Source organism: Puma concolor, chromosome D1 (genome assembly GCF_028749965.1).
Source record: "Puma concolor isolate L17-30 chromosome D1, mPumCon1.1.hap2, whole genome shotgun sequence".
NCBI lineage: Eukaryota > Metazoa > Chordata > Mammalia > Carnivora > Felidae > Puma > Puma concolor.
Window position 1 is genome coordinate 6,558,824 of NC_141676.1, and position 21,231 is coordinate 6,580,054.

At 62.1% G+C, this 21,231-nt stretch overlaps 2 protein-coding genes across 9 annotated transcripts; one reads left to right on the plus strand and one right to left on the minus strand.

The window, feature by feature from the left end:
- The first annotated feature begins 936 nt into the window (after positions 1-936).
- On the plus strand, positions 937-6,263 carry KCNK7 (potassium two pore domain channel subfamily K member 7). The gene is made up of 3 exons (XM_086676922.1): positions 937-1,716; positions 3,085-3,483; positions 3,736-6,263. The coding sequence occupies exons 1-3, from the start codon at positions 1,200-1,202 to the stop codon at positions 3,939-3,941; spliced, it is 1,122 nt and encodes a 373-aa protein (XP_086533048.1). The 5' UTR covers positions 937-1,199; the 3' UTR covers positions 3,942-6,263.
- On the minus strand, positions 4,537-20,686 carry EHBP1L1 (EH domain binding protein 1 like 1). 8 transcript variants are annotated; one of them, XM_086676904.1, is made up of 20 exons: positions 20,293-20,686; positions 17,512-17,569; positions 16,748-16,843; positions 16,403-16,456; positions 16,133-16,311; positions 15,901-16,043; positions 15,405-15,440; positions 15,247-15,315; positions 14,992-15,154; positions 14,113-14,857; positions 12,238-12,395; positions 12,101-12,149; positions 11,013-11,666; positions 7,191-7,260; positions 7,015-7,070; positions 6,802-6,925; positions 6,436-6,535; positions 5,385-5,458; positions 5,186-5,300; positions 4,537-5,049 (listed from the first exon to the last, which is right to left on the minus strand). In XM_086676904.1, the coding sequence occupies exons 1-20, from the start codon at positions 20,394-20,396 to the stop codon at positions 4,950-4,952; spliced, it is 3,147 nt and encodes a 1,048-aa protein (XP_086533030.1). In that variant the 5' UTR covers positions 20,397-20,686; the 3' UTR covers positions 4,537-4,949. The 8 variants fall into 8 exon arrangements, with proteins under 8 accessions (XP_086533030.1, XP_086533027.1, XP_086533029.1 ...); XM_086676901.1 differs by having other exon boundaries at positions 12,856-14,857; XM_086676903.1 differs by having other exon boundaries at positions 12,856-14,857; positions 16,748-16,857.
- Between the last annotated feature and the right edge of the window lie 545 nt (positions 20,687-21,231).

The window sequence follows — 21,231 nt, forward strand, 5'->3', positions numbered from 1 at the left end:
CTAGGCTGGGACCAAGGGCACTGGCCTCGGTCAGGCATTCCAGGCCCGCCTCAGCCTCCTCGGCACCCACACGCGCTGCTCTCGCCCACCTTCTCCCCACCCTTGGCAGGCCTTTCTTGCCATTTCAAGAATCGCCCCGTTCTTCCTGCTGCTTGGCCTCGGGACCCAGCTGCAACATCACCTCCCCTGGGGCGTCTTCCCTGGCCATGCTGTGCCCGCCACAGCCAGCTCGCGGAGCTCGGGCGTCCAGAGCCCACTGGGCAGAATCTTGGGGTTTGTCCTGGGTTTGTCTCTATTCCAGGGTCTGGACCAGGAGGAGTGACCACCCTGGCTCATGGCTCCGTCCACACTTCTCTTACTGGCTCATGGTTCCGTCCACACTTCTGTGGGTTCTGTGGGGGGGGTGGGGGGCACCCCGCACCAGGCCCCGGGGCGGGGCCCTTGCGCTCAGCCCCTCCACGGTTCAGCGGAGTAGTAGTCTAGGCTCCCCGCCCCTGCACACACCCTGGCAGCCAGGCTCACTGTGTCCCCAGTGTTCAGTGGGGCGGGACTCAGGAGGGCCCAGCACAGGGTTCTCAGGGAGAACTCAGAATGGAGGTGTGAGAGCGTCCTCTGGGCGGCGGCCTTGGCTCCTCTCAGCTCACTGCCCTGCCCCCCCCCCCCCCCGACTCTTCCCAAATCCCCACTCCTGTCCCCTCTTCCTTGCGGGCTCTCTGCTGTACCCCCCTCGCACCCCCCTCCCAATAGGTCTACCTGGGCCACTCTTGTCCTCTCGGCCCTGTGTCCTTCCTTACCCCCCCCCCCCCCCCCCCCCCGCCCTACGCCATTCCTCTCACAGCCCAAGCTCTCTCCCACCTTGACTGGCTTCTGTTCCCCAGCTGAAATGTCAGTCTTCACTCTTCCAGGGCCTTCCCCCAGAAGTTCAGGGCATGTGTGACAATTCAAACTTGTCACATTCTCTTGCTAACAGGTTTCTTGTGGAACAGCAGGAGGGAAGGGACCTGTGTCTGTCTTCTTGTCCAGTGTCCTCAGGAAAAAGAAGTACTTGCTGAGGGGATTCAGGGAGCGGGCCGGGCTCGAGTGAGCTCCTCCCTGAATAAGCCACCCTGTGTGACTTTGAGCCAGTCTCGCTCGCTCTCTGGGCCTCAACCTACTCCACCCCGCCCCCATCTCCCCAGCTTCAGGGAACTGGGCAAATAATGTCTCGTCCCCAGAAATTAGGAGGAGGGACCCAGACCGACCCCCTTCCAGCTCATTCACGCTCTCCCTCAGTGAGTCCCTGGCGTCTGTCTTCAACCTCCCACGGGCACCTCCTCCCAGCCGCACCCTGCCAGCCCCTCCCAGGTGCCTGTGGAGCCGCCAGCTCCCGCAGCACCTCCGACCCCAGGCGGCACAACATGGGGGCTCTAAGGCCCTGGGCCCGGTTCCCACTGCTGGTTGTGGGCCACCTGCTGGCCCTGGGGATTGGGGCTGCTGTGTTTCAGGCCCTGGAGGGGCCGCCAGCCCTCCGGCTCCAGGCCAAGCTCAGGACCGAGTTGGCCACTTTCCAGGCAGAATATGGGGCCTGCCTGCCACCTGGGGCACTGGAGGAGCTGCTGGGCACCGCCCTGGCGGCCCAGGTACGCGGGGTCTCCAGCTGGGGCGATGGCTCAGAGGCTGGGAACTGGGATCTGCCCTCGGCCCTGCTCTTCACTGCCAGCATCCTCACCACCACGGGTAAGGCTGCCAGGCGGCCGGGCAGGCGGGGGTTCCTGGGGGGCCCTGGCGATGTAGCCCTTCCCTCAGCCCCAAAAGGCCAGACAGATCCCAGGCCTGACTCGGCCTGACATCAGAGCTGGGGCTTCCCACACCGGTACCCCAACTGGTACCTCAAGTTCAGCGGCCAGGCAGGGTGTGTCCTCCTCAGCCACACACCCCGACGCCCCCTGACATCCGGGAGAGATGCCCAGACCCCGTGGCCCGAGGCAAGGTGGGGAACAGGTATTGTAGGGTGGATTCTTTAACGGAGGAGAATGGAGTGAACCCAGGAGTGCAGGTCAGGACCACCGACTCCGGAGAGAGTGGCCAGGGGGAGGAAGTCCTGATGAAACATTAGCCATGGCAAGAGGGCACAGAGATGAGGGATGACGGAATTCCTGGCAGAGGGAACAGCATGTGTGAAGGCGCAGGGAAATAAAGGAATGGGACCCATAGCCCTGGAGGTTTTTTTGTCCTGTGAGTGGACATCGTCCGTACAAACATCTGCAGAGTGTCTAAATGTCGTCTAAATCTGTATTCCCAACTTCTCTTGGACAATCAGGAGAGCTATATTCACTCTGAGCCAGAATCCCTGCAAGGCGGCATATTGTCTGGAGAGGAACAAGGCCTGTACTTTTGGGCAGAACGCTTCCTCTCCAGGCCAAGCCAACGCTCTTGTCTCACATCTGGCCCCTCTAGGCATTTGCGTTTACAACCTCTGGACTAGCTGGTCCTGTTCTCCCAGCACACCCTGCTCTCCCGCCTCTCCCTGCCTTGCACATGCTTTTCCAGTCCTGACTGCCCTCTCTCACGCACGCTGCCTCTTTTGCCGCCGTTCATGTCGTGTCTCCACTGACTTTCCTTCATTGTCGTCTCCACCAAAAGGCAGGGCCTGGGCAGACTCAGATTCCAGTGCAAGGCCTGGCACACAGGGTGTCTCAAGACACCTTTGGGCAGGGGAAGAGTGCGTAACGTTCTTCCCAGTGGATTTGGAAGCATCGTATTGGTCAAGGGCAGAGCTGAGGAACCGGAGAAAACCAAGCTTCCTCTGGGGCAGGATAGGGGTTCTCAGAACTGTCCCAGCCCCAAGAGGCCTAAGGTGACTGCCTCTTTTAATGTTCCATTTCCCAGAAAAGAGTGGGCACAGAGGTAAAGGGACTTGTCCAAGACCTGCAGCGGATGAGGAGCAAAGCCAGCCAGAGCACAGGAGGGAGCCGGTCCCCCGATCTCAGCCACTAGAGGGCGGTCTTCTGCCAGAGGCCTCGTTGGGGGAAGTGGGGGGGGGGACCACAGCCCGCATCCCGCTCGAGGGCAGGGCTCATCGCCCACGGCCTCTCTCCTTTCCAGGTTATGGCTGCATGGCCCCGCTGTCGGCGGGCGGAAAGGCCTTCTGCGTGGTCTACGCGGCCCTGGGGCTGCCAGCCTCGTTAGCGCTCCTGGCCGCACTGCGCCGCTGCCTGCTGCCTCTGCTCAGCCGCCCAGGGGCCTGGGTAGCGGCCTACTGGCGGCCGGCCCCGGCCAGGGCCGCGTTGCTACGGGCAGCCGGACTGGGCCTGCTAGTGGCTGGCGCCTTCGTGCTGCTGCCAGCGCTGGTGCTGTGGGGCGTCCAGGGTGACTGCAGCCTGCTGGAGGCCATCTACTTCTGCTTCAGCTCCCTCAGCACCATCGGCCTGGGGGACCTGCTGCCGGGTCACGGCCGTGGCCTGCACCCGGTGCTTTACCACCTGGGCCAGCTCGCACTTCTCGGTGAGTCCAGCTGCCAAGGAGCGTGAGGGCGAGAGGAGGGAAGAGGCGCCCGGACTACGACTCCGTAAACCACTGGGGAGGCCGAGCCGCCCAGGTGGAGGAACCCTGCCCTGGGCTGTGGTGTGGGAGTCGTAGAACCCTGACGGCACCTCTGCGTGGCGCCGGGTGCCGGGGTGGCGGGTCACCTGGCTGGGAGGTGGCAGGGAGCATACAGGCACTGCCAGAGCTGTGCCAGCAACCTCTCCTCACCAGGTTACTTGCTCCTCGGGCTCCTGGCCATGCTGCTGGCTGTGGAGACCTTCTCAGAGCTGCCACAGGTCCGCGCCGTGGTGAAGTTCTTTGGGTCCAGTGGCCCGCGGACGGCTGAAGACCAAAGCGGCATCCTAGGCCAAGATGAACTGGCCCTGAGCACCCTGCCACCCTCGGCCGCAGCCCCAGAACAGACCCCAACTTGCTGATGGGTGCGAGGTGATGGAGTTGAGCTCTGTTCAGGTGGACGAGCTTGAGGAGGAAGCCCCCAGTGATGGGAGGGGAGGGTGTGATTGTAAGGACCTCAGGCAATAGTGGTTTGTTTTGTTTTGTCTTTTTCAAGGGAAAGGCAATAGCCCTGTTCTGGTCCCTTCTTTCGAAGTGGGACCCCTAGGGGCGCCTGGGTGGCTCAGTCGGTTGGGCGACCGACTCAGCTCAGGTCATGATCTCACAGCTTGTGAGTTTCAGCCCCGCATCGGGCTCTGTGCTGACAGCCCAGAGCCTGGAGCCTGCTTTCGATTCTGTGTCTCCCTCTCTCTGTCCCACCACTGCTTGCACTCTTTCTCTCTCTCTCTCAGAAATAAACGTTAAAAAATTTAAAAAAAATTTTAAAAATGGGATCCCTAAAGCGATCAACGACCCAAACCCCACCATCCTTAAACCCCATCATCCTTTGAAGGCGAAGGCCGAGGGGGGTCCTCCGCCGCATCTGGGAAACTCAAAGCCCGCCCAGCCCCACTTCGGATCGCAGACAGCCTTATCGGCCTAGCCCCGCCCCCTTCCGTCTATTGAAAGCCCCAGGGCTGAGAAAGGCAGGCCTGGTGTGGCCTCGTCCAACTTTATTGCTCGCGAAGATCAGGAAAGGGGGGAGGGCGGGGGCGCAGCGGCTCACCGGCCATCCCTGTCCCCCCGCTGGCCGGCCCGGGCCCTGCCATCGGGGAGGGGTTCTGTAGGGGTGCTCCTGGGACCCCCAGGCCCCGCGAACACACGCACACACACTCACACGGACAAATAAATACGGCCCGGACGGCACGGCCGTCCAGCCGCTCCTGTCTGTCGGGCCCCCAGAGGCCGCCCTTCTTCCCCCCACACGGGGGCGACGGCGGCCCCTACGGGCGGCGCGCCGCGTCCGTGCGGCCCGGGTCCTCCGCAGCGCTAGTCCGGGGCGGCGACCCGGCGCGGCAGCGAGAAAGCCTGCGGTCCGAGTGGTTGAGGCCTCAGCTCAGCGAACAGCGCTCGCGCCGGCTCAGCTGCCGGCTCAGCTTGCGGCGCCGCTGCTCCAGGCCGCGTTCCAGGCGCTCGTCCTCCTCCAGGGCGCTGGGAGGGAGCGGCTTGAAGTCAGAGTCGGGGCCCCAACCCTAGTCTGCCCCCCTGGCCAGAGCGAGCCCTCCTCGGGAATCCGCCCCTAGACGCGCCCCCCCCCCCCTCCCAGCGCGGTCCCCACCCCACTCACATCCGCTCTTTGTGGTCCAGGTCCCGGACCAGCTCATCCCGCTGGTTCACCAGCGACACCAGCTCCTCCAGCAGAAGCTGCTCTCGGCGTTGCTGCGCGGCCGTTTTCAGCCAGTCTGAGGGCGGAGGAGGCCGAGGGTCAGGAGGCGCCCGTCCCTGCTCTGTACCGGCTCTCACCCTCTCCGGGCCCCATCTCCCACCTTCGATAGCTAGCATCGCCCGCAGCTCCCGGCTCAGCAGCTCGAACCTCCGCTCCAGGTCTTGCTCCTCGATACTGGGGTGGAGGGTGCGGGGTGGGTCAGGAAAAGGGGAACAGGAGAGGAAGGGGTCCCGGGGCTCTGACTACTCCCTGGCCTCCCATCCCACCTCATTACCAGTTCGTGTGGAGGGCTGGGCTGAGGAAAGCGCTATACCCCCGTCCCTGCCCCAGATCATCTTCCTTCCAACTGTTCTCCAAATGCTGGATGCTTATAGTGTCTCCTCCCATCCCCACTGCTTTTTATTTTTTAATTTTTAAATATGTATTTATTTTTGAGAGAGACAGAGCATAAGTGGGAGAAGGGCAGAGAGAGGGGGAGACACAGAATCCGAAGCAGGCTCCAGGCTGTGAGCTGTTAGCACAGAGTCCAACGTAGGGCTCAAACTCACGAGCCATGAGATCATAACCTGAGCCAAAGTCGGACGCTTAACTGACTGAGCCACCCAGGCACCCCTCCCTTTTTTTTTTTTTTTTTTTTTTTTTTAATTAGGAAACAACCTTGCAGGATCATTTGGATGAACATTATTCATCAGCAGCAACTATGAGACACTAAAATTATTCCGAAAAATTATCTAAAATCCAAAAGGGAGGCAGACTTGCCTTCATCCTGCAGGACTATCAAAGCAATCATGGTCAAGAGTTGCTTTTGACCCCACTTGGAAACCAGCTCAGATCTCTGTGGGCCTCAGTTTTTCTTATTGGAAAGGAACAGGGTCAAAGGAACAGGCACTCAGCCCTGACTTGCCTGTACCACGTTTTTCTCTGGGCCTTAGTTTTCGGATTCATAAAAACAGTACCAATAAAACAGGTGTACAATTCATACAGGACTTTTGAGAAGAAGAAAATAAGGTGACTGGGCAATTTTCCAAAAAGACCATTGCAGAAAGAAGAAAGTAGTGAATAGTTCTAACCAAAGTGGCCAAGATTCCCCTCTGTCCTGCACGCCCGGGGCGGGTTGGGGGCGGGGCCTGGGGTGGGAGGGGCTCACTCACAGCAGCTGCAGCTGGTCCTGCCTGCGGATGAGAGCATTCTTCTTGTTGACCAATGTGAACCACTCCTGGATCAGCACCTCCTCCTGCAACCTGTTGGCACCTGAACCCGGCCAGGACAGTCACCAGGCCTGCTGTCAACCCAGGTGGCAAGAGTAGGGTGGCTGGGGATTGGGGCTCGCTTCCTTACGGCATCCCAGAAGCCGGAGCCTGGTGCCTCCAGCAAGCTGCTTCCCTTGTCCCGCTGTAAATGGGGACAGTGACCCCAGCCTTGCCTCCTCCCAACTCCTCCCCAGATCAGGAAGGGCTGCAGGGCTGGGCAGATCTGGTGGCATGTGTTGGGGAGTGGACTCCAGATGTCTGCCCCACCTGACTCCATAAGGCTCCTCAGCTGTGTCTCCACCTCCGCTGCCCGCCCATCTATCTGTCTCTGCTCCTGTTCCAGGGCCTGCAGCTCTGCGCACACGTACTGACTTGTGTCCTGGAACCGTTGCTGCAGAAAAGGGGGGGCAGGGGGGGCTCAGTCCAGGCTCTGCCTGGGAAGTGCCACCCACCAGCTCCTCCCTCCTCAGCCCTCCTTACCAGCCCAGCCTCTTCCCCTGGACTTGGGGGTGGCTCCTCCGGTGGGGAACTCCCACCTGCAGACAGAGACCGGGCTAAGGCACCTCCATCTGACAGCTGCCCCCAGGGCGTCCCCAGCTCAGGATCTGTGAACAGCCTGAACTGAGCTGGGTCACTGCTCCTTCACAACTACTCACCAGGGGGCTGCTGTGGGGCTGTGGTTGTAGATGGGCCGGGGGCAGGGCTGGGGTCAGGGCCCAGGCCTTCCTGTGGAGAAAGGGGCCGGTGAGGGCTTGCAGGGCTCCCCAACAGCCCTGCCCTAGGGCCAGCCAGAGCCGCATGCACACGCAGGGGAGGAGAGGCCCTCAGTTCCAGGCCCTGCCCACCCCGGCTGCTTCTCCGGTCCTGCATGCACAGAACTCCACCCTCCGTCCCCTCCAGGGAAAGTGCCTCCCCAAGGGAAGGCCATGGCCTTCACCCTGCCTGGCCCTGTGATCCTGGGCCAGTCCACTCCCACTCTGGGAGCCTCACAGTCCTTGTTCCCTGGGCTGGGTTTACAAGGCTTTTGTGAGAGTCAGGGGTGAAAGGCTGGGAGGGGCCTGGCTGGGGCCTCTCCTTCTCCCTCTCGCCCCTTCCTGCTTGGAGCTCCCTCAGGCCACCTCCGACTCCCATCACCTAGTGCTTGAGTCTCCATCATGGCCGGGGGCCCACGCGGTGACACTGAGCTCCCTTGATGCGTGCACCTCATCTCCAGACCCAGGCCATCTTGGGCCAGCACCTCCATATCCTGGCCAAAAGGGGGCACCCTCCCACCTTATCAATTCCCACGCCCAGACTGCTGTGCTCTTCGTAGAACGCTCAGAACAGGTCAGGTGGGCTGGGCCTACCAATTTCAGTCTCCAAAGGCAGGGCTGGCCCTTAATGTGCCCTGCCCCTGGCGACTTGCTGGGTGGGTGGGGGGTCAGCTCCGGGGGCTCAGGTCAGCAGATAGCCCGGCCCCTTTGATGGCTCCTGCTCGGGCCACCCTTCTAGGTCACAGGGTGGGGAGAAGGTTGAACTACCCCACTGTCCACTCCATCCTGCGCTTCTCTGAGAAGCGTCCCTGGACAGATGGCGGTCAGATGCCATCCTCTCTGGCCCGTGCCAGTGGCCACTACCCATTCCCTGCCTGCTGACTCTATCCTCAAGTCACAACTGAGGGGTCTTCCTAAAACCTTCACCGGATGGTGTCACTCCCCCAGCCCCCCGACCCCTCTCAGCGCCCAATCTTGTTGCCAAGGCCTGTTGGCATCTCCAGCCTCAACTCCTACTACCCCAGACCCCACCCAGACACCAGCCATTGGCCATAGCAATGGACTTTCGCTTCCCCAAATAGCTTCCTCAGCCTGGACTGGCCTCTATCTGGGGAAACCTGACATCAGCAACCTTCATGACCCAGCTCGGCTCCACCTCCATGAGGCCCCTTCGGGCTCCCACACAGCTTTCTGTCTCTCTTCCCGAACTTCACCCCTCCTGAAGCCCGGAGAGTGCCCCCCTCCATGGCCTCCCAGGCCTCCCCCATCCCTGCTTGCACTCCCATCATAGCTGTTGGTTATCTGTGTCTCCCTGCCCAGAGGCAGCCCCTGCAGACAGGATGGGGCCCGGAGAATGCACTCAGGGCCCACCAATTAGCGCTGCTGACTAGACATTTGATGCGTTGGACACGGTGCATATAATGACTCCACCAGTCCCCCCAACAGCTCTGTGATTCAGGGGTCATAACATCACCACTTCACAGAACAGGACACCAAAGGTCAGAGATGAAGCTTATATAGGTCTGGCCTAAGATCCAGGGCCGTCTAATTCAAAGATGTGTTCCCAAGCTGGGCCACCCACTGGCTGTTTGCCTCTGGGCCAGTCATACACCCCGGTCTTCTGTTTGTCTTTATGTGAGAGAAATCCGAACCCTGTGGAAACTGGGGGTGGCAGGGTTCCAGAAAGGCATCTGGGGAAGAACACAGTTCCCCTTTCTTGACGGCACCCTGAAGTAGTATCTCAAGGCCACTCCGTGAAGGACTTAGGCATTTGCTGCTTCTCCTCAGGGAAAGAGGACAGAAAGGTTAAGTGGCTCGCCCAGAGTCCCGCAGCCAGCCAGCCAGTAGTGCTGAGCCTAGTAGAGGGCACCGTTTCATAGTTCCGGCTTCACGGGTGTTCTCAACTTTCTCCCTGAACCTCAATGTTCCCACCTGCAAATGGGGTAATCATTCCTCCCTGGAAGGGACATTGTGAGAAGTCAGTTGGGAGCTAATAAGGGGTCATGGGGGCAGGGCCTGGCACGCAGCGTGCACTCCACCCACAGAGCAGGCAGAGGCACAAGAGTGGAGGAGAAACCCCAACCTCAGCAGCCACTGAGCTTACTCACTCAGCCCCGATGGGAATTCCAATGCTTCCTCCTGTCTGACCCCAATTCCCCTTTCTATACCCTCACGCATGGCCCCTCCTCCAGGAAGCCTTGCTGGGCCGCACCAGAGGCACCCTGCCCTCCTCCTGGCGTTGCTTCGGCCCCACCCCAGCTTCAAGGTGCCTGACTTCATCCCATCCAGGACTTTGGGAGCTCCCAAGGGCAGGGACAGGCCTGACCTCCTCCTACTGCATGCATAGGGCATGGGGGATGGGAACAGCCAATAAGGAGGAGTCCCCTCCAGCCCTGTGGGTCACAGATCTCCTGTGGGACAAGGGCTCGGGAGGGGCCTGGCTCAGAAGGACCAGATGCTGGGACTTGGGCAGAGAAGGGTGTAGGACGGAGCCTCCCCTCTAAGATTTAAGGAGCCAGTGACATATATTAATGAGACTGTGGCCAGAGGACAACAGACAGGCCAGGGGTGACTGTGTCCCTCTGGCCCTTGCATATCACATCTCCTAGGGGTGCCTCTGGTGCCGTCTCTGTCTCTCATTCACAATGCTGTGCCTCTGACCCGCTCAAGGCTCCTGCTCTCCAAACCTGCAGACCTCGTGGGAGATGACTGGCAGATCCCTAAAGGAAACCTGAGCTTTCCTGCTAAGAGCACACTTTTACTTAAGCAGGTCCCCCCATTTGAGAACCATCTCTTCCCATCTTATCAGCCTAGCTCACATGGCTGCTTCTTCCAGAAAGCCTTCCCCGGTTTATTCCCTCCTTTCTTTGGAACGTCATCCCTGGGCAGCTGAAGGCTTGCTGAGTGGCCTGACAGGGCTGCCCCTGCTGTTGCGGGCAGGATGGGTGCAGGGGGTGGAAGGAACCCCAGCTGGGAAGCCACTTCAGTGGCACTTGTCCTTGAGCAAATCCCTGCCTTCTCTGGGACCACCTCCCCTTCAGTGCAATGACCATACGATACCCTGGGAGACCCGAACCTGAGAAATGCAGGGGCTGGGGGAGTGGGGTGGAGGGGGCACCAGGCAGGGTCTCCCAGCTTCAACCTCCCATTATCAGAGAAGAATGGGTCTCCAGGATCTGGAGTTAAAGATCCGAATCAGAGCTACTTGGAACAGGGAGGCCCTGGCTGGCCCCGCTCAGGACAGAAGCCCTGCCCAGCCTACAGGGCAATGGTGGCTGCTGAGCGACCCAGGGCCAACCGCAGGGAAAGAAACGCCCCCACCCACTTCACAGTCCCTAAAGAGCAGCGTGCTGAGTGCTGACAACCATGGAGCCTCCTAGGAACTTCCTGCTACAGCCCTGATTCCACTACCTGGGTGTCAGGCATTAAGAACCATTAGCATAGATTCCAAGCTGGCAGCAAAGGTGGAGACCCTGCCCAGGAGGCCGCTCTGGGCCTGGGGGGCCTCGGCCTGCACGTGTCCCCTGAACAGAAGCCCACTCCGTCGCCGGGGGACTCTTCCCGGACACCACGGCCCCCGCACTCAGAAAGCGCCTCGCCGCGTCCAGCCGAGTCCTGCTGCCCTTAAGCCGCCGCCCCTGCGCCGTCCTCTGCTCTTGGGGCCCCTCAGGACCCATCCCTCTCTGCCCGGCCACCCTCGACCCCGCGCCACAGGAGGGCACTCACCGCAGCCGCGGCCCCGGCGTCCGGGTCTTCCACCGAGAAGGAGTTGCTGTTCCGCAGCCTCGAGCGCCTCTTCTTCAGCAGGTCGGCGTCGCGCACGTGGGAGAAGGAGCCGTGCGCGCGGGGCGGGGCCACCGGCCCGGCCTCCCCGTTGACCGACGGCCGCCGCAGCCTCACGCCGCCCCCGGCGCCCGGCGCCCCCGCCCCGTTCACCAGCCCCTCGGCCGGGGGCACGGACGCCCGGGCTCCGGGACCGTCGGCAGGGGCTTCCGCGGAGCGCGCCTCCGGGGCGGCCTCCGCACCGCGGTCCTTGGAGGCCGCCTCGGGAGCCGCCCCGTCCGCGCGGTTCTCGGGCTCCTTGAGCCCCTTGGGCCCCTTGGGCTCCTCCGGCGCCTCGGCCCGGTGTTCGCGCAGCCGCTGCGCCAGGCCCCCGGCGTCCAGGCCGTCGGGCGGGCTCGGCTGGGCGCTGGCCACGCGGTACGTGCCAGCGCCGCCGCCGCCCTCCAGCTGCACCAGCTGCAACTCCTGCCCGGTGCAGAAGGCGCGGATCTGGCACAGGTACGTCATGACGATGAGCTTGTCGGGCACCGACAGCAGCACCATGTCCGCCGGCTCCAGCAGCCGCGACACGCCCAGAGCCGCGAAGCCATCGAAGGCCTAGGAACGGTGCGCTGGGGATCAGCGGCGGCGGCGGCGGCGGGTGTTACCCAGCGACGCCGCGGCCCCGCCCAGGACCGCCGGAGGAATCCCAGCGACTGGCACGCCGGAGTTTTGCCTAGCAACGCCTTCACCCTTCTATTGGGGGAAATCTAGCAACAGGGCCCGCCCCCGCGTCACCCAGCAACTGCACACCAAAGGGCGGTTTTGGAAAAACCATCTGGGGGAAATAGGCTTTAAAACAAAACAAAACTAAGAAAAACGAACAGTTTAAAGACCAAGAGGGTAAAAAAGTGACAGAACTTCCCAAACCCACTTGCTGGGGCCCTGCAGCCCGTAGGTTCCTCTCCTAAGGACAGACGGACCCTAAATGTTGGATCTACGGCCTGGCTCTGGACCCTTTCCCCCCAGGCATCGCTCCCTCTCCATCTCACCTGCTTGTTGTTCTGCTTGATGTTGAGTGGGTCCAGGGAGGCGTAGTCGCTGCAGAGAGAGGGCCGGTCAGAGGCTGAAATCACACTGCCCTCCCAGCAGGCTCCCTCATTCATTCCCACCCCCTCTGGCCGCTCACATCTTGTCTGGGTAGAATCGGTGCAGGATGGCACAGAAGGCCAAGCCGTTGCGCCAAGATGTAGTGAAGTTGGTGACTCGGACACCACGGTAGCCAGCGGTGACTTCCTGGCACCACTCCAGCAGGGATTGACTGGAGCTGACCAGAGCACGTGGTGCCTAGGGACACAGGGATGGGCTCAGGGAATGTGAACGGAGGACCTGTATACCCTCTGACCCCTGGGCACAGAATAGCCCTGGCTCTGGGTTTGCAGGGGTCACCAGAGACCACTGGCCAGAGCCTTGGGACTAGGCAAAGGGTTTCCAGCTCTGTGGTTATCTACCAAGGTCACCTAAAAGGTCAGTGGCCCCCAGGCAAGATCAGAGGTCACCAGCAGCCACACCTCAAGGTCAGCCCAGAAAATCAGCTTAGGGGTGTCCGGGTCCATGCAGCCCAGGGAAGACAGATGGGGGAGCCAGGGCATCCTGAGAGAGGAGAGGGTGAGGGGGGCTCCTTGAAGCTGAGCCCCTATCCCACCGCACCCCAGTCGACCAGGTGGGTCCATGCAGAGCCGCCGTTAGCTCAGCCCCAGGTTAGTGGAAAGCAGCGGACTGGGCCCTCGGCGGCCCCCATCCCTACCTGGCTGCCTGGCAGCCTCCCGTCCTCTTCAGGCTCCTCTGGGGAAGAGGCCCCCGAGGGCCTGGGCACCCCAGCCCCTGCCCCGCTGGCCACCTGCACCTCAATCAGGCTGGCCTCCGGGAGGTTTCCCTCAGCTTCTTGTCCCTGCTCAGTCCCTGAGAACCCGACCTCTGCTTCCTGGGCCTCAAAAATACCAGATTCGTTCTCTGGAGGCCCTAAAATCTCCGTCTCTGCTCCCTGGGCCCCCCAAGCCCCAGACTTGGCCTCTGAAACTCCCAGCACCTCAGCTTCTGCCTCCTGGGCCCTCAAAACTGTGGTCTCTGCCTCTGCTCCCTGGGGCCCTAAAACTCCACGCTTAGTGATGGAATCCTGCAAAGCTTCATATTGGAGAGTCTCCCAGAGCCCAGTCTCTGCCTCCTGGACCCCCAAAGTCTTAGCCTTGTCCTTCTCAGCCTCTAAAACTGTCGTTTCTGTCTGTTGAGTCCCCAGTCCCTCAGCCTCTGCCCTTCCAACTCCTGGCCCTGAAACCCTTGAATCCCCCACCTCTGTCTCCAGGGCTCCTGCTATCTGATTTTCTATCCTGGGAACCCCTGAACCCCCAGCTTCTATCTCCTGGGTCCCCGGTATCTCCGCTGCTGCTGTCTCAGTCTCAAACCCTGGGATCCCTGAGCCCCCTACCTCTGTTTCCCGGGTCCCTGCTGTCTCAGATTTTATCCCTGAACCCCCCACCTCAGCCTCTTGGGTTTCCAATATCTCAGCCTCTGCCGTCCCAGCTTCTATCTCTGGCATCCGGGAACCTCCCACCTCTGTCTCCTGGGCCCCCAATATTTCACATTCTGCTATCTCAGCTTCTATCCTCAGTATCCCTGAACCACCAGCTATCTCCTGGGTCCCCAATATCTCAGTCTCTGCCATCCTAGTCTTTGTCCCCAGAAACCCTGAACCCTCAGCCTCTGTTTTCTGGGCTCCCAGTTCCTCAGACTCTGCCATCCCAGCAGCCTCTGACTCTAGGAGCCCTGATCTCACGATCTGTGTCTCCTGGGCCCCCAACGCCTTGGCTTCTGCTGTCCCCATCTCTATCTCTGGGAACCCTGATCCCTCCACTTCGGTCTCCTGGGTCCCCAGTACCTCTGACTCTGCCACCCCCGTCTCTGTTCCCAGGACCCTTGAATCCCGAGTCTCTGCCTCCCAGACCCCCAGATCCCTAGACATCACCCCCTGGTCAGTTGCTGGCGGGGCTCCCTGGTACCCGCTCACCTGGGGCCTGGTGCTTGCTGCTCCAACAGAGGGACCCTGCTCCAGGCCTGTCCCCCCAACACCAGGGGCTCTGCCTCTCACCTCTGCACCCTCTCTCTCCTGGCTTGCAGCAGCCCTGGCCCCACTGAGGTCACCGAGATGCCTGGTGTGCCCTGCAGGGTCTGCTGGGGGTGGGCTCAGGACTGTGGGAGCCTCATCCCTGGTCCTGACCCCTGTCTTCCCCTGAGAGCCCCTTGGAGGAGCCTCGGGAGTCCCCTTGAATCTTGCCTCAGACATCACCCCTACAGCCTCTGGTCCCTCAGTGTCCACATGTCTCACCTTTGACATCTGCTCAGTATCCACTTGACTCCCTTCTAAACTCTCTTCAGCCTCCCCGGCTCTGACGTCTGACCTCTTAGTGTTCACCTCTCTGACTCCTGACTCCTGGTCAGTGTCCGTCCCCCCAGCCCCCTGCCTATCCCCAGCGCTCCTCCCCTTAACCTTAGGTTTCTGCCCCCCCAAAGAGTCTCTGGAGCCTCCACCCTCAATGCCTGGGGCCAGCCTGGCTCCCTGAGCCTCTGTCCCTTCCTGCGGGCTTTCCTGGGCCTGGGTCTGCCCAGAAGAACGCACTCCTGCCGGGGGATCCCCTGAGGCTTTGGGAGCCTCATCTTCCCCTTGGGGGACTAGGGGCCAGGGGGCATCAGAGCCTTTCCGGAGCCGAGGGGCTGGGGTGGGGGCCACCTCCTGGCCTGGCTGTCTTGAAGACCTGAGGAGAGAGCAGGAGAGAGCATTTTTAGCCCCATCCCCGCCCTTCAGGTTCCTAGGGCCCTGGAAAGGCACGCTGGTAGGAGTGCAGCTTTCTAACAGTGGGCAGGGGACAGGGCTCGTGCCAAAGCTCACCTCTTCTCTGGTGGGGTTCCCGGGGGCCTTGGGGCCTTGAGGCCCACCTGGCCCCCTGCTACAGTAGCTCTTTCAGACCCCTGGCCCTGGGAGGTCCTGGCTGGGGGCGCAGGGGCACTCACAGGGGCCGGGCTGGTATCCTCCACACTAGAGGGGTTGGCAGCTGGGGAGGAAGGAAGGGAGGGGTGCTGAGGCCTGGGCCCTGAGGCTGGAGGTCCATTCCCTCCCCGGTCCCAACCCGAGCCTGGGCCTCACCTGCCTGCTGGTGCTGGGCCCGGCCCTCCTCCTCCTCCTCACAAAGTGTCTTCAGCTCCCGAGGGGGATCTGGGGTGGGGATGGTGGGGGGGCAGGTCAGCCCAGGGGAGGGCCCTGCAGGTCTGACCCTCTTCCCCCAACCAGAGTCCTGGGCCTACCTGGGAAACGCCCCAGCCTCAGGGCACCGCCCCGGCCTGCGAGAAGAGACAGGCCCTCCGATGCAGAGAAAGAGAGAGAGAGAACCACAAGGACAGACAGAAACAAAGCCTTAACAAGCAAAAGGGAGGGATGAGGAAGCCAGTGAGGAGGGCCAGGGTGGGTGGAGAGGGCTGGGGACATCAGACTCCCCTCTGCGCGTTTGGCCCTGCCGTCTCCGGGCAGGTACCCGCTCAGGGCTGATGAGAGGGCCAGCGGCTCTGGGAACCCATCCTTCAGGACTCAGCCAAGAACCCAGGCCGCCGCAGGACCAGGAGCCAAGTTTGGACAGTCAGGGCTGCCGGGGCAGGTTGGGGCTGCCAGGGCCGTAGTGAGCCCCCTCACTGGGCGTGCTCAAGGCAGGCCCTGGCCCGGCACAGCGAGGGGCTTATGGGCGGGCTTATCCCCCACCCTCCCTAGGTCTTGGAGATCTCAGTCCATGGTAGGCGGTGAGCCCACCTGGCTGGGGGACACGAGCCCGTGCCTCAGGGGCACCTGGACCATTGGCCTCCTCCTCGTCACTCTCAGCGAAGTCGTCCAGGTTGCCCACGTCACTAGGCTTCACGCTCATGAGGCTCGCAAGACTCTGCATATCATCGTCCCTGGGGGCGGGGGGGGGGTCAGAGGTCAGGGGTCGGGGCTGGGGACAGAGATTACAGACTAAGGCCAAGGGAGGAGGATGGGCACTCACGTGGCACGGCCCTCGCGCAGCAGAACCCCCGAGAGAGTGAGGCTCAGCTCCGCGTGCACCACCTTCACCGACTTGGGCTTCAGCCGCAGCCGCAGGGGGACTGGGGCAGGCACGGGCCCCGCATGGCGGGCCAGGTCCACCTCCGCCGTGGCCAGCACCTTCCGCTGCCCCTTGGATTCCTGTGGGCCGGGGAGAAGGGCCGGGGGGAGGAGCATCAGTGCCGCCCCCGAGGCCCCAAGAGCCCAAGCCCCGGCCTGCCCAGCCACTCACATTCTCAATAATAAACGTCCACTCTTTGGCCTCGTACCGGTCCACGTGAGGGTCCTGGGAAAAGGGGGAACTGGTGAGTACGGGGGCTGCTGGGGTGAGGGCGGTACGGGGAGGAGGGCCAGCCGCCTCTCACACTGCTTCTGGCAGCTATGTGTGCATGCTACCCGCCCCAGAGAGACCTCCTGGGCCACCCACACTGAGCAGGCTACCCCCACCCCCATCCTGCTTCTTGGCCTCACCCCTCCGTTCTGATTTGGACGCATAACACCCTGGGATCCCTCGGGGCTGCCTGGGTTGTAATCGGCCCCTCCCATTCCCACCTACGCAGGAAGGTTAGAGACTCACCCTGTATAGGGTCACAGAGACGTCCACATTCTCTGGCACCATCCACACCACGGTGCCCCGGTATGGGTTCTGGATGCCTGGCTGCCAGCTGTGGGCCTGCAATGAAGAGTCTGAAGCCTCCCCTGACTCTTAAGTCTCCCCTCGTCCCCTGTCCTTATCCCCAAACTTGACCTCATCTTTCTCTCCATTCTGTGGATTCTTTTGTTTTTGTTTTTTTTTAAATGTTCATTTAGTTTTGAGAGAGAGAGCACAAGCAAGGGAGGGCAGAGAGAGAAGGGGGACACAGAATCCGAAGGAGGCTCCAGGCTCTGAGCTGTCAGCACGGAGCCCAATGCGGGGCTCGAACCCCCGAACCACGAGATCATGACCTGAGCCGAAGTTAGACGCTTAACCGACTGAGCCACCCAGGTGCCCTAGCGTTGATTTAGTTTTGAGAGACAGAGAGAGAGAGAGAGAGAGAGAGAGAGAGAGAGAGAGAGCACGAGCAGGGGAGGGGCACAGAGAGAGGGGGACAGAGGATCCGAGGCAGCCTCAAGATGACAGCAGCAAGCCCAACGCGGGGCTCCAACTTGTGAAGCACGAGATGGTGACCTGAGCCCAAGTCGGAGTTTCAACCAACTGAGCCACCCAGGAGCCCCCTTTCTGCGGATTCTGGTCCAAACCCGAAGCTGACTCCACTCTCCCATCAGTCCTCACCCACTTACCCCGCACCCACTGTTGGCCTCACCCCCAACCTGGACCCCCCAGCTGACAACCTCCCCCACCTTGGAGCAGATGCGTCTGTTCCGCCGGGTCCATACCACCACCAGCTTATCCGGTTGCCTAGGGGTAGGGAGAAAGGGGGCTACTCAGTCGGGCCCACTCGCCCAGCCTCTCCATCTCCTCCGGGGTCTTCCTTCTGCCCACACCCTCCTCGCCCAGGAGAGGGACTGGACAGCCCATTATCTGGAGCCACCAGGAGCAGGGTGGAGCTGCTTGAGGCAGGGTGAGGCCCAGGGCAGAAGGGCAAAGGCCCAGATGTGTGTGGGCCGACAGGGATTATGAAGACAGGCAGCCAGAGAGACAGAGACATATAGAGAGACAGGCACACACACATAAACACAGTGAGGACCCTGCAAAAGACACACAGACTCAGAGACACAGGGAGAGACAGACTTGGAGGAAAACAAACCCCATCACTCACAAATATGTGGGGAGTGTGCACTGTGAGCCCAGCCCGGTTTAGGGGCAGAGCAGAGCACAGAAGAAATGAGACCCTTTTGGGGGCTGAGGACAACAGAGGTAGGGGTGGAGGGCCAATCAAGAAAGTAAATAAGTGAACAAGCTGGCTTCAGGGAGATGGGAGAGAGCCACTGGGGTCTCCTTGAACTTAGGGTGTCTGAGCAAGGCATGAGTGGGGGAGGGACAAGCTCGTGAGGCTCTGGAGAAGGAGGGTTCCAGAAGGGATGGCAAGTGCAAGGGTCCGAGGTTGGGGACGGAGCAGGGGGGGTGGGGGCTCGGGATCAGAGCGAGGGGCAGAGGGTGGGAGGTGATCAGAGACACACAGGGTCAGTTTGTCATCAGACAACCACCCAGGGCCTTCCACGTCCAGCCCTTCGCTGGCGTCAGAGGCCCTGAGAGCCAGCCATGCCCCCACCTCTCAAACCCAGAGCCCTGGACTCTAGCTCTGCAGGGCCCCTGACTCCCACAAGGGGCATCAAGAAAGACTTCCAGAAGGTGACATCCAAACCAACTGCATACACCGGGGCCGACTCAGAGAAGAGGCAGAGACGTGAAGAGACAGACAAAACAAGGGCCAAGAGTTGCCCGTGCAGGGCCCAGCCCCACAGCGATAACACGTGGGTGCCGGGAGAAGGTCCTTTTGGGTTAGAGGGTCCAAGTGCTGCCCACGAGGGTGGCGGTGGTTGAGGGGACCATCAGGCCGAGGGCAGTACAAGAGCCCTCTTTGCCTGCACCCGGCCCCAGGCCAGGGCACTTAGGTTCACCCACCTCACTGCCCCTCTGTAGGCGGGGCCAGGATAAATGGCTCTCCCGTCAACCCCTGAGAATCCTGAGGCCCGGAGAGGTTGGGAGCCAGGCAAGGTCACAAAGCCAAGCGCAGAGCCCGCCAGCCTGCAGCCAAGCTCCTCTCCCCAACCCCAAACTGCAGGTGATGGCTGAGCAAAAGTAACCACCACGGGGCCTTCCCAGAAAGGGGAAGCAGACAGGGGTGCCTAGAGAGGGCGGGGCCTGGCTGGGCAGCCTGACTCAGGCCAGGCACGCCCTCCTGGGGAGCCTGAGATCTGGGCAGGGGCAGCTTCCTAGCCTGGGCTCCTAGCTCAGAAGCCCAGTAGGCCCTGCCCACCCCCGTGACTCAGATGCATTGACACTGCCCGCACCCTAGGCCTGCTCTCTGGGACCATGCCCAGCGTCCCCTTGGGCTCATCCTGGATGCTGGGGCAGAAGGTAGAAGCCAGAGACCAGAGTTCAAGTCCTAGCCCTGTGCTGTGTTACCCTAGTCAGCCCCTGTCTTCTCTGGGCCTCGCCAAATGGAGTGAAGGGCCCTCCAGCTGGCCCAGTCAAAACCACGGATCTGGCTGCTGCCCAAGGGACCCTAGCCTCCTGCTCACTCCCCTCCCTTTGGACCCCATGATCCCTTCCTGCCCCAGCAGCTTTCTCTTGGGAGCCTAAATTTAGCCCCGCCTGGCGGGCGAGGCCCCCACAGCTGCGCCCTAATCCAGCCAAGGGAAGCCGACACCAGTGAGCACGTATATTTAGGGTGTGACGCAGGGGTCCGGGCAGCTGCGGGTGGGAGCCATGTGAACAAGATGCCCCCGGCTCCTTTGGCAGTCTGAGCCAGGTTCTGTGCTCTCTCACACATCTCCCCCTGACCGGGCCACCTCGCCCTCCCTAAGCCCTCTCTCCTCCCAGACTCACAACCTTCTAGGCCCTCAGGCCCCTTTAAGCCGATCCCTGCCTCCCTCCTCATCCCTCTCAGTACTCAGTTTCCCCTTTTAAGGACATTGTGGAGACATATCCAGCCTCCCAGCATCCACTCTGGCTGAGGCCTGCGTGTGTGCGTGCGTGTTCCTCTGGCTCAACAAGTGGGCAGAGGGGGAGGGGGCAACATCCTTGTTCTGAGCTGGACCCGTCGATGGAGGTTTCTGCCGCGGCCTGGCCACCCACAGACCTCAAAATTTGCTCCCTTTTCCGATGCCACCCGGAACCATCCCTCTGGTCAAAAAAACAGGAGGCCTCCCTTCCCCCAGCCCTGAGCGCAGCCGAGGAAGGTGTGGGCACAGACAGACAGATTCCCAAGCCTGCAAATTCTGACCTCCACTCCCCAACAGCTACCCACACCACCAAGTCTAGGGGCCCCACAAACTGCAGAGGCACTTTTGAATCTCTGTCTGGGACGCCAGGGCCCAAGGTGGGGCAAGGGGCCTGTTTGGCCCCTGGGTTGGGGGCAGGGTTCTCTCAGGCTTCAACGGCGCCGCCACAGGGTCCCGCGCCGCCACAGGGTCCCAGCCAGCCCGCGGAGTCCCCCAGGCCTCCCTGTCACTCACCATTTCTTGGTGCACTCCACCACCAGCTCGTGGTAACAGGCCACAAACTGGAACTTGGCGGCCCGCTTGCCCACGCGCTGCAGGCGCTTCCACACCGAGGTCATGGCCCCCGCCGCCCCCGCCGCCGGATCCTCAGACTCTGGGCTCCCGCTGGCCCGAGACCGCTGGCCGGCCCTGGGTCCCCATGGCCTCCGGGGCTGCTATCCGAGCCGCCCGTCCCGTCCGTCGGAGATGTCCGAGGCTCGGACCCGGGGCCGATCTCCCCGGGGAGGCCGCTGGGGCCCGCCGGGTGGTCCGGCTGAGTCGGCGGGTTGTCCGGGGCGCGTCGGGTCGCTGGAGCGCTGAGCGGCGAGCGCGCCGTTTCCTGGAGCCGCACCCCCGTCGGAAGGCGGGCGGGGCTCCGGCGGGGGCGGGGGCCGGGGCCCGGGCGGGAGCGGGGGGCGGGGCGGCCCGGCTTCCGGGGCCTCGCGCCTCTACCGCGGTTGGCGGGGAGGGGAGGGGTACCGAGGGGGACGCCCGGTCCGCAGCGCCGGCTCGCAGCGCGCCGAGGCGGTGCGGACGCGGGGGCCAGGGGAGAGAGCAACCAACAACTTGGTGCCGCCCTCTCGAGCATTGCCCTGGCCGCCACCCTTCCTGCCCGCAGCCCTGGGAGGTATGTACTGTTGGCCCCATTTCACAGGTGGTGGAAACAGAGACCCGGGAAGAACAGACTTGCTCAGGTCCACACTGAGAACCTGGGCCAGAGCCAACTGCCCTCGACACGGGTGGCGGACTCCTGCTGCCACCCAAGTCTTAACCTAAGTAGGAAGGAGCAGAGCCAGGGGTCAACCTGGGTGGCCCTACCTGTGGGCAGCACCCACTTGCCAGTCTCAGAACCTGACTCCTTAGCTGGCAAGTGGGAAGATAGCCCCAACATCACACAAGCAGCTGACTTCCAAC